Genomic DNA, 13,088 nt, shown 5'->3' with positions numbered 1-13,088 from the left:
ACAAGAGGACAGTAAGAGGCCAGATAAGTTGTGGCCAGTGACAGAAGCAAACGGGGAGAGACGCGGATAACACACGCGGTTCTTACTTGAAGAGTTTCTTCCAGAGGAATCCGGGCACCTTGAAGCCTTCGTCGAACTCGGCGTCGCTGTCCTCAGACTCCTCCTCTCCCGCCTCCCTCCTCCTCTCCTTCTCCCTCAGCCTGTGCCGCCTCCACCTCCTGCAGCGGGGAGGACAACCCACACCCAGACACCACCGGCTTAACCCCCACCCAACGTATCAAACCTCCACCGGATAGACTAGATCAACCCTCCAACCCGCGATAGACTATGTGCAACTCCACCGGATAGACCTATGTATCAAACCCTCCAACCCGCGGGGATAGACCTATGTATCAAACCCTCCAACCCGCGGGGATAGACCTATGTATCAAACCCTCCAACCCGCGGGGATAGACCTATGTATCAAACCCTCCAACCCGCGGGTAGACTAGAAACCTGATGTATATCAAACCCTACCAACCGCGGGGATAGACCTACGTATCAAACCCTCCAACCCGCGGGGATAGACCTATGTATCAAACCCTACACGGATGACCTACGATCAACCCCCAACCGCGGGATAGACCTATGTATCAAACCCTCCAACCGGATAGACCTGCAACCACTCGGGATAGACCTATGTATCTAACCCTCCAACCCGCGGGGATAGAGTCACGTATCAAACCCTACAAACCTGCAGAGATGGGCTTATGGCATCAAACTCAACCCCACGGGGACAGACCACCGTGTCAAACCTCACTGCTCAGAACGCTCTCTTCCTCTGAGTCTGATTACCCCACTAACTCCACAATCCACCGGCCTCTGCCGCGTTCGCCTGGATTAGGAACAAACTTCCGCTGTAACGAATGTCTAAATTAAACCGGCTTCGCTTCTCAAAATCCCCACCACCCCAATCTGCCCTAAATTAGCCAGGAACTAATTAAATACCTAATAATTTAGTCCTAATTATTCATCATTACCAGCATAATTTGCATGTTTTTCGTGTGTGTGTGTGTGTGTGTGTGTGTGTGTGTGTGTGTGTGTGTGTGTGTGTGTGACGGGGCCTGGATTACATCCGAGGACTCCAAGGCGAGCTGGGGAGCAGCTTCTGGCAAGATCCGGTGAGCGTTCACTCACACGGTAGGCCAGGACTTAATGCAGAGGAAGAAACAGGGCACTTTTGTATTTTTTATTTATTTATTTATTTTTTTTAAATAAGGAGGGTCCCCGGCTAATTGCTCTAATTTTCTGGGGCTGGGGAGGCGATCGCTCCGCCTTCGTTAGCCGGCTTTATACGGCCTGCGAGGGCAGCTTTAATTGATCCAGTCTGGCTGCCGGGATACGGCGGTTAGTGGCGCAGAGTCGTCAGCGAGCAAATTAAGATTGATACAGACAATTAAGCTTTTCAGCTCCCCATGAAAGGTGCGAGAGAGGAGTAAAAAAAATCCATCTTCATTTGGGCCCGGCCCTGTCACTCCACAATGAAACCCCTCTCCCTTTATCTGGCCTTCCGAGACTATATTTGTAATTAAGTCAAGACTAAGCTTTAGTTCAGTTAATTACTTTCCCCCCCCCCACACACACCCCCACACCCCTTTCTCAGTCCCCCAGTAGGAACCAGAAATGCGTGGTTTAATTCACATCCCATCTCCAGAACCACAGAAAAATAAAACAGGCCAAGACAATTTGATTGCTATAAATACGGATGCGCAATCTTGTTAGGAAGAGCAATACTTATTTTTCACTCACGCAATAATGCGAGAAGGCGTGTCATAATGAAGAATGCGTGAATGGCACTAGAATTCATTCAGTTAAGGCACGGCTGCCAATCTGCTCAGAGGATTATCGCAGGGAAACACACCTCAGCGCTTACACTGCAACAGGAAAACCACAGCCAGCTATCAGCAATTATCAGCTGTTTACCTCACAATAACACACAACCCTGACTGAAGCTTTAAATAATTCTCTTTAAAAAATCAGGGACTGTTTTAAGTTGATTTAAAAAACCTAGTCAAACTGTTTTGGCTCTGCATAGCTGATTTTTGTCAAAATCTGTTAAAATTTCCAAACAAACAGTTTTGCCAGATTTTATTTTCCCATGATGCATTTCAAAGTGAAGGTGGCCAATGAACAAAGGAGGAACGGCATTCTGACCAATGGGGCTCCAGGAGAGGGCCGTTACCGTATTCTCTGCTTGTAGCACTCCAGGTCCCCGTCGTCTTTGCGCTTTTTGGAACGCCCCTTTTTTCCCGCCTCGTCGTTACCGCCATCGTCGTCGTCGTCCGAGCTGGTGGGGAAATATTCCTCCTCCTCCTGTTCCTGCTCCCGGTTCTGGGCTTTCTTGCGTTTGGGGTCGGCCTTCCTCCTGTTGTAGGGTTTCAGCTCGTACTCCTCGTCCCCCCCGGCCCAGAACTCGTCGTCCCGCTCCGGCTCCTCGGGGTCCATCAGCTCGTCGCTGGGCACGTACTCGGACCCCTCCTCGCTGTCGGAGGTCCTCCCGGGGCCTTTCCGACGGGGCGGGGCCTGGTGCGGCTCCGCCCCGGCCTTGGCTTTGGGCTGCGTCCTCAGCGCGTTCCTCTGCAGCCTGCGCATGCGTTTCTGGAGCTTCCGGTCCCTTCCGGAGGCCAAGCCGCCGTTCTGCCGCGCTCCCGCCACGGCCCCGGCCCCGCCCTCTCTGGGACCCTGCCCCGTCCTCTTCCTTTTGACGGGCGTCCTCTTCCTGCTGTCCGCCAGCGCGGCCTGGTCGGTCAGGTACTGGTCGAAGGCTGAGTTCTCGCTGAGCGTCGCCTTCCGCGTCTCCTTCTTCTCCTGTTTCTGGGGGATCTTGGTGCCGAAGGGGGTCATGTGACCCGTGCGGATAAGCTCCTCCCACTCCGTCTCCTGCGACGGCATGAGCATACTGCCCAGGGTGGACGGGCCCGGCTCTGCTGGACCGGAACCAACAACAGCAGTGACCCGCATGCAGTCTCACAAAACACAATTCAGGAGCACAACTAGACCCCACACAGTTTAAGAAGGCCCCCCGGAGCGAGATCTCTCACCTTTTTACGTTCAGGCTATTGAGGGACAAAATGTGCAAGTACAAGAGAACACTGAAGTTTTGGTCAGCTCAGGACTAACGCTACACACAAGTTCACCGGCCATTACATGGAGAAAAGGTGTATGTTTGATTTTCAAATGATCTCAAAATACCTTGAAAGTACCACACACACACACACACACGCGTGTAATCTGAAAAAAACAAATATGCATTAAGTGTGTAATCAGAAAAATTAACACCACTACCACCAGGCAGCAGTCATCAATTTGGCAACCATTATAAAAATATGTAATATGGTACAGTATAGGAAGTTAATTAAAAAAGCTTATATCTTAAATAACTGGGTCAGCACTGCTGCAGTGAACCTGACACGGGCTATGATAATGATGTTTCCTCCCAGCAAAATGCAAGCAGAAAAAACCCCCAAACGAGCAAGGAAGAACCTGATTTCATAGGTAGACTATAACACCGTTGTCCAAGGTGAAAACATGTGACACTGCTGTAACTAAAACCTGGTCTGGAATTCATTGCCAAACACTCCCTATAAGAAGTAATTATGAAAAACGTACAGGGCTTAGATCAGGGGTGCACGACAAGGACTAATCCGTTTCAGGATTTAGTGCCAAATTCTGCTCTTAATGATTTAATTAGCTCAGTCACATCTTGATCTGGCATTTGTGTGAGCACCAGCAACAGCTGCCGAGTGTAAGTGCATCCTAAAGATTTTGCTGTGCTCAAATGCAGGAGTGAACCAGCGTAGTTTGTAGAGCTGTCAGAAAGCTAAAACTGAGGTAACTGGCTGGAGCAAAAAACCAGCACGCAGACCAGCGCTCCAGGACCGGAGTTTTAGAGCTTTAGACAATAAGATGCCCCGTGTCGCTTGTACCTTCATCGCCGTCGTCCAGCAGTTCCGCCTCAAGTTTCTGAACATCCTCCCCGCCCAGGATGGCCTGGAGACGTTTCTGCTTGGCCCTGATCTTCTTCAGCTGCTTCTCCTGCAATATTCACAACCTCTCCACATTGCTGAAGCTGAATGTCTCTGTGCACGCATCCTGTGTGCTATGTGAGATTCCCCCATTTTAAAACGGCATGCGATTAAAATAGCAAAGTCCCATAGGTGGGGGTGGGTGGGTGGGGTGGGGGTGGGGGGAAGCTGCAGTTCTGCTTACCTTGTTCTCTTTCTGACGTTTGACAGATTCTACTTTCCTGCTGATGGCTTTGTTGGAAAGAGCATGAGGAGCCAGCTGCTCAATGATTCTATCGATGTGTTTTAATTCACTCGTACAGGTCCTGCGAGAACAGACAGAATTACCCCTTAGTCTGTTTAACTCCCTCTGACAGATCAACCTGAAAACATCTCGGCTCTACGTTCATACCAGTTACCACTGTAAAACCTAAAATTAAACATAAAAATTAGTACACCAAAAAAACATGCAACAATGTACAATCTGTGTGCATATTGCAGAGCAAATCTGTTCTTTAAAAAAAAAATTTTTTTTTAAAGAAAACAGGTAATTTCCAGATCATAAGTAAACTTATACAGAAATCCCAATTCTCTAAATAATATTGTTTTATTACTGCTGACCTGCTAAGTTTTGTGAATGCTAGTAAAACTTGACTTATTCGTTGAGTCGTCCTAATCCATACCACTCGGTACAGCCTCGTTACCTGACGTCGTCCAGCACAGACTCGTACTCCTTCTCCGCCTCGGCCTTGGCGGCGGCCTGGCTGGCCTCCTGGATGGCCCTGTCCACCTGCTGGAGCACTCCCTGTTCCAGGACCTCCTGGTCGTACACATCCACCCCGAGTCCCTGCAGCTCGGCCGCCTGGGAGCCCTGCGCCACCGCCTGGATCTGCTGCCGGTCGATCTGGAGCAAGGACTGCGATTTCTTGGAGCCCTCGGCCGGGGCTCCCGGCTCGTTCCGACTCGTGCTGGGCAGCGACGAGCCCACATTTCCCAGATTGGTGCCATTATCCTTCCCGGCCCCGGTCTCTCCTGGGGTTTGAACACTGACCGGGGTGGACAGTGCCTGGAGGTCCTGATCTTCACTACCATCTACCGGCATTTCTATATCACTGCAAACAATAACGGGTAATATAGTAAAGCTAGATCAGAGCGACACTTGGCAAGCGAACTTGTAGGAGGCATGCTTTGTCAATCACACGAACTAGAGTTGGTCTAGTTAACATTATTGAATCTTACCTCTGAAACATTTTATCACTGTTTAGAAGTGACAAGTAAAATGTAGCGGCTGCTTAAACGTGAATTACGGTAATGTCTTCACGCTACGTTCAACATAGCTTACTGAACTGAACCAAAATAATATGTTTATAGCGACAGTACAATATGTCCCGAGTTAAACGCAGTAAGAATGTAATTTTGCCCATCTTTAACAGTTCATGCGACGCCAACAGGTAGCTAACGGGAGGATGCATTATAAACACAATCACAGTTACGTCACGTTTACCAGGCACACAGTGTGACCAAAATCTTTTTAGCAAATTCACCTGTCAGTTTTTAGCAACAATCTGATCAACACATGGCAAGCACCAGCTACATCGCTAAACTAACTTTAGTTACACTTGCCAGCGTGAGATAAATGCTAACTACATCACAACAATCGCACAACTTTCTTTACAGTAGACTGGATGGATTGCTGCAAGATTCGCCACAAAGCTATCTTAGAACGTATACCTAATGTTTCTGTATCGTTGGCTAGCCTGCTATACTCTAAATGAAATATAGGCTATATCTATCTAGCTTGTGATGCTCGACTGTTATAACGCTAAATTAGCTATCTAAAATAATAAAGGAGGACTGCATAGCTAGCTATTGTCTGATTAGCCATCTAGTTAGCTTTGTAAATGTATCTTGTTCCGGATGACAACATTAGCTCCCAACTGCAGTAATCTAGCCAGCGGGAATACCTTTTTAAATAAGCTTTAATTTGACCAAAGTGCCACTTCAGAGCATCGTTTAATTCATCGTTATTTATTACTTACATATTAAGACGTTACAAAACACGTCCGCCTATACATAATAGATTATATTCACAAATTCCGGCAGCAAACGTGGACAAAAGAGTTACAAAACTGAGTAGGCTACCAACCGTACTAAAACATGAGAGCGTCCTCTAGTGATGAGGAGACTTACTGCTGAATTGTGAACGTCCCCAATCTTTTTTTGCGTAGGCTACGCACTCCCTGTTCTCCTCATGTCAACACTTTTCTTGACAAGATATTATTTCGCCATTAAATATATGAATTGTTAAAATATTAATTAAAATATTTTATTCATGCGCCCAGTCATTCTCACAGTTCTGCTACCGAAGATGTGATTTAAAGATATTTAAAGGGATGTCTCCAACAATATAAGTTGACTGGCGTGTTATATCAAGTGAAATTATACGAATTTACCCATAGTATGGTCTCGCGTGGCATTTGTCATAAAGAAATCATGTTATACCGGCCAAACGCTAGGTGGCGCACGTAACCTTTCAAAAGAAGTAAACAAGCCGATAGGAAGATGCAGTAAAACACGGCCTTTGTCCCAAATTAAAAAATCTCTTTTCATGAGGAATGATCGTCAGATTAAATAATAATAGGCCTAATAGAAGTGCACTGGAAAACTATTCGAAAAAGAAAACTTAAAGCCTGAGTGCATTTTTAAAAGCAAGCTACCTCGATCAGCACAGAAAAAATAACTTGTTGAATATATTTTAAAAATAAAAACGACAAAGTTGTGTTTGAGATGTGTTAAGCCTCAGGCCCAATTTGTCAAAACACTAACAGCTCATTTGTAGCGTGCATTTTAACCACGTTGAATCTAGACTGTCGACGTTCTATATTCCCTGCATGGATTGTGTTCTTGTTGTTCTTGTGTAAACAAAAACAAACAAACACACAGAAAAAAACAACCGCAAGCACAAATCGAGCGAGGGAAGGCCGCTTGCAGACACAGGTGAGGCCCGGCGGGGCAGGATAAATCACACACAGTTTTAAAATCCCAAGCGCGAGTAGGGCGCGCGTGCGGATGTTGCGGGTTAAAGTTGGCCGGCTTTTCTTCACGAGGTAATGTTTGGCGTCGCCTCTCCTGTCACTGGGAAGCATGGCCATAAAAATAGCCACGTTTTATGACTACACGGATGATATATAGGCTACCTCGTGAACTGGCGAAGTTCCAGGACGCCGGATTTCATGGCAGCCAGTGTGGCGATAAGGTTGCGACCCACCTCCTCACTAAAGCAAATCACTCCACTAAACCAGCCCTTCAGCAGCATACTGCTATGACACATCCCCGGTAGGCGAAAGCAAAGGCATTAATTTCCACGTACTTATTGACTTTTTCCCACAAAACAACGGCGTGATTCATGCTCCACTTAGATACCCGTGTGAGTGGGTAAATCCGGGGTACCCTGCTAAACTGCTGCCCTAGGCGGCCCCTGAAGGGATGTTTGGCCACAGACTCAGCTGACCGAAAAGGTTACCGTAGCTGCTGGAGTTGTTGTTTGGTTTTAATCTTTTCTGCGAATTTCAGATTCTTCATTCTAAAAATATTTTTTTTTGGTCAGCTTGCCAAGCATTCTTCAAGTCATGTATATTCGTTTTTGTATCTGAAAGGACATTTTTCAGTTAATTAAAAGATCTCATCCACATTTCTCGGATAGAAAATAAATAAATACAAAATTTGTCCAGAGGCCAGATTACTGTCCAAACAGCGGGTGATCTGTTAAAATACACAGAAAGGTCTAAGACATTAAATATCATAACTGACTTGCGCCGGTGAGGGATGGGGCACGACTCGGGGGTCCAGTCTGAGTGGGTCAGCCCAGACCGACAGGGCCACTGCCTGTAACCCACACACACCATAAAACACAGTGACATGAAATCACAGTGTGAGCACCACTCATAATTCACAACATGGCGTGTGTCACTGCCTGCCCCATTCTCAGAATAAGTGGTGTGACCTGTAGTTTGAGTCAAAATCAAAACTTTTCTCTTTAAAAAAAATATAAATGTTCAAAATAACAAAATGGCGTATTAAAAAGAGCATTTCAAGTGATGATGACGCAGGGGTGTAGCTGTTCCTCCTCCTGTTCTCATTTAAAGATTAACTCAACTTTAATTCAGTTGTCTTTTGTTGATGCCTGTGCTGAACATTTTAAATCTTGATTAAGTTTCTCTGGGTATCTCACTTACTGCATCTGGTATCCAAAACACGCTTGATTGATTCAGCTCTGCATGACTGTTGCATTGTGTTGGTGTGGTTGCGAATCACACCGCTTGGACAGACTTTCCCAGGAAGGGAGGCTGATATCTGGAAGCCTGGTGAGCTGTAACTGGCTCATTTGTGTGGGCAGATTAGTTAAAAAAATTGACTTTTTTTTTACGGGCTTCTCATGCACTGACATAATTTACCACCAGGGGGAGCCCTCTGCTGGGAATGTGTACATATCAGGGAAATCAGCTGAAACCAGACTGTTGAGTCAAATAATGTTCTAGTGCACATGTTGACATTATAAATCCACTTCACCGCTGGATAATGCCTACATAATGCGCATGAATAGGATATGAATAAATACAAGTCAAAGTTCGTCGTGAAGAGAGTGGACACTGTAAATGATAAAATTCACTTGCACTTCAACTTCATTTTTATCACATCGTTTTTGTTACTTCCAACCTTATTGTTATTGGCTCTTTATTGCCAAAAACATTTTGTATGCATTTATGCAAGTTGCTCTGGATAAGAGCATCTGCTACTTGCCTAAATGTTTGCATTGTAATGTAATGTCATGCAGTGTAAAGTAATGTAGTGTAATGTTATGTAATATTGTGTAATGTAGCGTAAAATCATGAAATATAGTGTATTGTCATGTAGTGTAATTTAGTGTAAAATAATGTAATGTGATGTTAAGTAACATAATGTAGTTTAACGTAATGTCATGTTGTGTAATCTAATGTAGTGTAATGTAATCTAGTGTAGCGTAGTGTAACGTAATGTAGTGTAATCTAATGTAGCATAGTGTAATATAATGTAGTGTAATCTAATGTAGCATAGTGTAATGTAATGTAGTGAAATCTAATGTAGCGTAATGTAATGTAATGTAATGCAATGGGTTAGACTGAGGGGCAGGCACTGGGCTTCAGCATGTTATGCAGCTGTAAATGTGATGCTGTTCATGAGGAGGCAGGAGAAATTCCCCCCCCCCAGAATCTCCTGCTCTCTGCTCCGCAGCCCTCCTCCTCTTCAGGTACTTTTAAAGCAGGAGGGAGCAGAACCCCGGCATTTCATCCTGTGAATACTGCACGTGTGCGGTGCGCGTTTCTGTGTGTGAGAAAGAGGCGGGCCTTCGAGACCGTACGCTCGGCTGAAAGCGGGAGTCTGCTTCCTCCTGTGGGCCCGGCCCCCGGAGAGCCTGATCACGCAGGTGCAGAGAGCCAATGAGAGAGCGCGCATTCCGCCTCACCTGATGATTTATAGCGCCTTCCACGGCTCCGCCGTCCCCGTCGCTGAGCTGCCCGAGGCAGATGTTGTGAAAATCTGGGAAGTGCCTCCTGTCCTGTTGACCGCCCCCCTGTAGAGTAACTCAAAGCTGGCCTTTGGGTCCATACCCCCGGTGCGCTGCTCTGGCCCGTATGTTGGTGATTACCGTCATACATTACTGTGGTGTGGCGGACAGTTCTGCTCACGGTGATTTATGGCACTTAAACGTTACATATCATCTGTTCGCGCTGCTGAAGCAAGTCCAGTTATTTGCTAAGCAGTACAGCGGGCCTGCCTGAGAACGGGAACCTAGTAAAACAAAAAAAAACAGCCGGTTGCTGAATGACTCGGTCAGGATTGCTCTGAGCGCAAGCTGAGCCCTGTGGCTTCTGCAGCGCTGGCTCCAGTCTGGGCCTGGTGCTCGGCCAACTGTGGCTGCGGTCGGCCCCGCGGAACGCGGTTACCTCCTTACTGCCTCAGTAAAGTCGTTTTTTTAATATATGTACAGTAAATTTGGGGCTCTGTGTGGGGCCTGATCCCCCAGTTTACGCACTCATTTGGAATGGCCGACTATCTGCAACCGTAGCCGCGTTCCTGCGTGAACCTCACTGCCGATTGTAGACGTTCCGCGGTACTTCTCAGACACGCGTGGTGTCACCAGCTGCTTGTTTACACGGGGGTGTGTAATGGGGGGGGGGATGGGGGGGGGGTCATGTACCAGAGGGGTGTTGTAACGACCGTGCTCTTGTTGCAGGTACGGCTGCGATCACAGATCGATGGTTCCATAACAAGAGAATGAGGGATTATGGGAAACCGGCCCCACGCCTGTCCCACTGCTTCACGTATCCATGACGATTTCACAAAAAGCTCATCGCATAAGCTCAGGTGAGTCCTCGGATCACACACCGCTTCATGTGTGTGTCATAAGAGGCACGTTGGCCTGTTCTGTAAAAATAGTGCCCTAATATACTGTATATGAGTCATTTTACATGTTTATGTATTAAGTATTCCACAAAAAGCCAGAATTGGTTAGGAATTGACTCTAGCAGGTTTGGCCCAGGTTTGATGGTCACATTTGGCATTTATCCTGAACCCTGTGATACCTGCAGGATAATGGGGAGCAAATGCGAGTAAACGCTGCAGGTAAATCATTTTTCCGAGTGGCTCAGTCACGGGCAAGTGGTTGTCCTTCTTTAACCTGGAATTCTGTCCTGCATACACCGAGAGGCTGATGCTTCCAGGACTTCCTGACGTGCTTCCGGCTCTGCTTGTGCGTGAAGCTGTGTGGAGTGTAGAGATTTTTTTTTTCCTGCTTTTTATCGCAAATGTTCTTAAGTATGCTTTGAGAGCTTATTCCGAGGTATGCCATCGATGGTATCTTGGGAAATGATGCATGGTATATGTGCTTGAGTGCTGGGCGCTGGTTTATGCATTTTAGACTATACAGCGCATAGCATGCATGTGATCTACCCAGTGGTAATGGTAAATTACAGGAAGTCCTTTTTTGGTGATTTCTCAAAGCTTTGAATACAAGGTTGTGGCCTATCAAGCGGTGTGCATGGTCAGTAGACCTGGGTTCCTTCACTGGGATGGTGAGGGAAAAGCAATGAATATCCACTGATTCCAGGTCAGTTAGTCACAATGGGACATCCACACCGATAATGATATCCACTGATTCCAGGTCAGTCGCTGCAGGACACCCGCGCTGCTCTGTCTTTGTAAGCTTGCATTTGCCGTGTGGCAGGGGAATATAAATCTGGAGACAGCTGTGCTGGTCAGGGAGGTGAACACAAGCACTTCGCAGAACGAAAGCAATATTTCCTAACCAACTGCACCTACTCAGTGAAGGCGGGTGTTGGGCAATTCTAGCGTAAACTGTAAAACAGAGGGAGGTGACTGCACATCAGGAAGGGGCCTGTTTCAGACGCATCAAACTTCCACGAGCCGGCCTCTGAGAATGGGAGCAGTGTGTGAACCGAGCATTCCTGTCACCGCTACAGTCAGCGCTGATCCCAGGAGGGAACGCAAGAGCGCCTCGAGATCTCTCAAGATCTGTCCGTCTGGTTTCAGAAACAAGGGAATTTCCACACCAACTCAGTCTAAGGACGGTCAGAGTACCTCTGCTAAAGATGTTATCAAATAGTAACCCCCTTTGAAGAGTAGGATTTCTAAGTCAAGTGTTCTAGAACTCCGTTGCTGTCAGTCACCGGTAGCGATCGTGACATCGGCGTCGGAATGTTCCAGTTGAGAGCGTTCTACTCGCGTACTTGTGACCTCGCAGCTCAGAGGGTTGAGAGACACAGACGGACTGCAGAGCTCCTTCTCGCTCCCCGTGCCTGCCCCGGTCACTTAGCGGCCGACGGCCTCACGTGCACGTAATAAATTTTAACGGTCTGTTTTCATTCGCGCGGACGGGACGCGGGATTTATTGAGTGCCCTCTGCGTGTGCGTGACGGCTGAGATCCGCGCTCTCCCGAGACAGGAATGACAGAAGAGGCATCCACTCCAGGGTGCTAAACGAAAGTCGTAACTTAACATGCGGCAAAGTAAAAATGTTTCCCATAGCTGAGCTATCGAAGCAGCTTTTTATGGGGTCCGTCGTCGGGGTAAATGGTTAGCAGTCCGAGGTCCACCTCATTTTCAGTTCTGAGATACGGGGGATCGGAGTCTGTGCTTTGACAGGGATAGGAAAGGGAAGCGTGGACCTTACAGTCATGAAGCAAAGCTGTATCTGTAATATTAGGTCAACATATTCGCAATATATTGCAATATATTCCATTCCCTTGCGGTCCATGACATTTCAACGTGACATTGGTTAATGCTGTTACTGTACATCTCATATATCTGAAAGGAAACTTTTTTTTGCAGATGGCGTATAATATCCATCAATAAATTATAAGAAGCGATGCGATTCCTGCATATTTCAATATAAGCACTTAGGTACACAGTCCACGGTGTATTTACTGTAGCATTTCTGTTTACTTAGCATTTGTATTACGGTGACTAGCCCTTGGATTAGGATGGTAGTAACAGTGCGTTTTTTTGTGTTCGGGTCTGCTGCATGGGTATGAACATATAAGCATATTACTGTAATTATGTGTGTTGGTGGCTCTCTTTCCCTAATGCCCCAGTTAACTGTGGCGTATGACGGGGCGAAATGTTTGGAGCTCCCTGTGGTTGAGTCTCTGGCATCAGCAGGCATACATGATGAACGAGTTAGGCTGCGTAAAGTGTTTGGATTGGACAGTTACTGCCCCCGCTCGTGCTGCTCAAAAGCCCCGGAGTGCCGGGGTCTGGAGCGCCCCGCCACACCTGTTTGCAATCTGGCGGAAAGCGTGGGCGTCCGCATGTCCCTGCCAGCGCGCCTAGTGCGTAACGAGGACATAACAAGAGCGTAACGAGAGCGTAACGAGGACATAACAAGAGCGTAAGGAGAGCGTAACGAGGACATAACAAGAGCGTAACGAGGACATAACAAGAGCGTAACGAGAGCGTAACGAGGACATAACAAGAGCGTAAGGAGAG

The 13,088-nt window shown here is 47.1% G+C and overlaps 1 protein-coding gene and 1 long non-coding RNA gene across 6 annotated transcripts in view; one reads left to right on the top strand and one right to left on the bottom strand.

Annotated features, from left to right (window-relative positions):
* Positions 1–7,374, bottom strand: part of ercc6 (excision repair cross-complementation group 6) — a 31,458-nt gene extending 24,084 nt beyond the window's left edge. Inside the window, exons 1-6 of one of the 5 annotated variants that reach the window (XM_064316642.1) lie at positions 7,241–7,374; positions 4,748–5,155; positions 4,249–4,369; positions 3,966–4,074; positions 2,222–2,966; positions 87–218 (exon numbers count right to left, since the gene is read on the bottom strand). In XM_064316642.1, coding sequence (XP_064172712.1) covers positions 87–218; positions 2,222–2,966; positions 3,966–4,074; positions 4,249–4,369; positions 4,748–5,155; positions 7,241–7,374 — 1,649 coding nt within the window. The other 4 variants (XM_064316643.1, XM_064316646.1, XM_064316645.1 and 1 more) reach the window with 4 other exon arrangements.
* LOC135244406 (uncharacterized) overlaps positions 1–13,088 on the top strand; it is a 120,956-nt gene that overhangs the window by 46,895 nt on the left and 60,973 nt on the right. The window contains exon 3 of the long non-coding RNA XR_010326962.1: positions 10,318–10,448. This is a non-coding gene — a long non-coding RNA (uncharacterized LOC135244406). The remainder of the gene's footprint in view (positions 1–10,317; positions 10,449–13,088) is intronic.

Source organism: Anguilla rostrata, chromosome 18, assembly GCF_018555375.3.
Source record: "Anguilla rostrata isolate EN2019 chromosome 18, ASM1855537v3, whole genome shotgun sequence".
Taxonomy (NCBI): Eukaryota; Metazoa; Chordata; class Actinopteri; order Anguilliformes; family Anguillidae; genus Anguilla; species Anguilla rostrata.
This window is presented reverse-complemented; position numbering and strand designations above follow the sequence as displayed.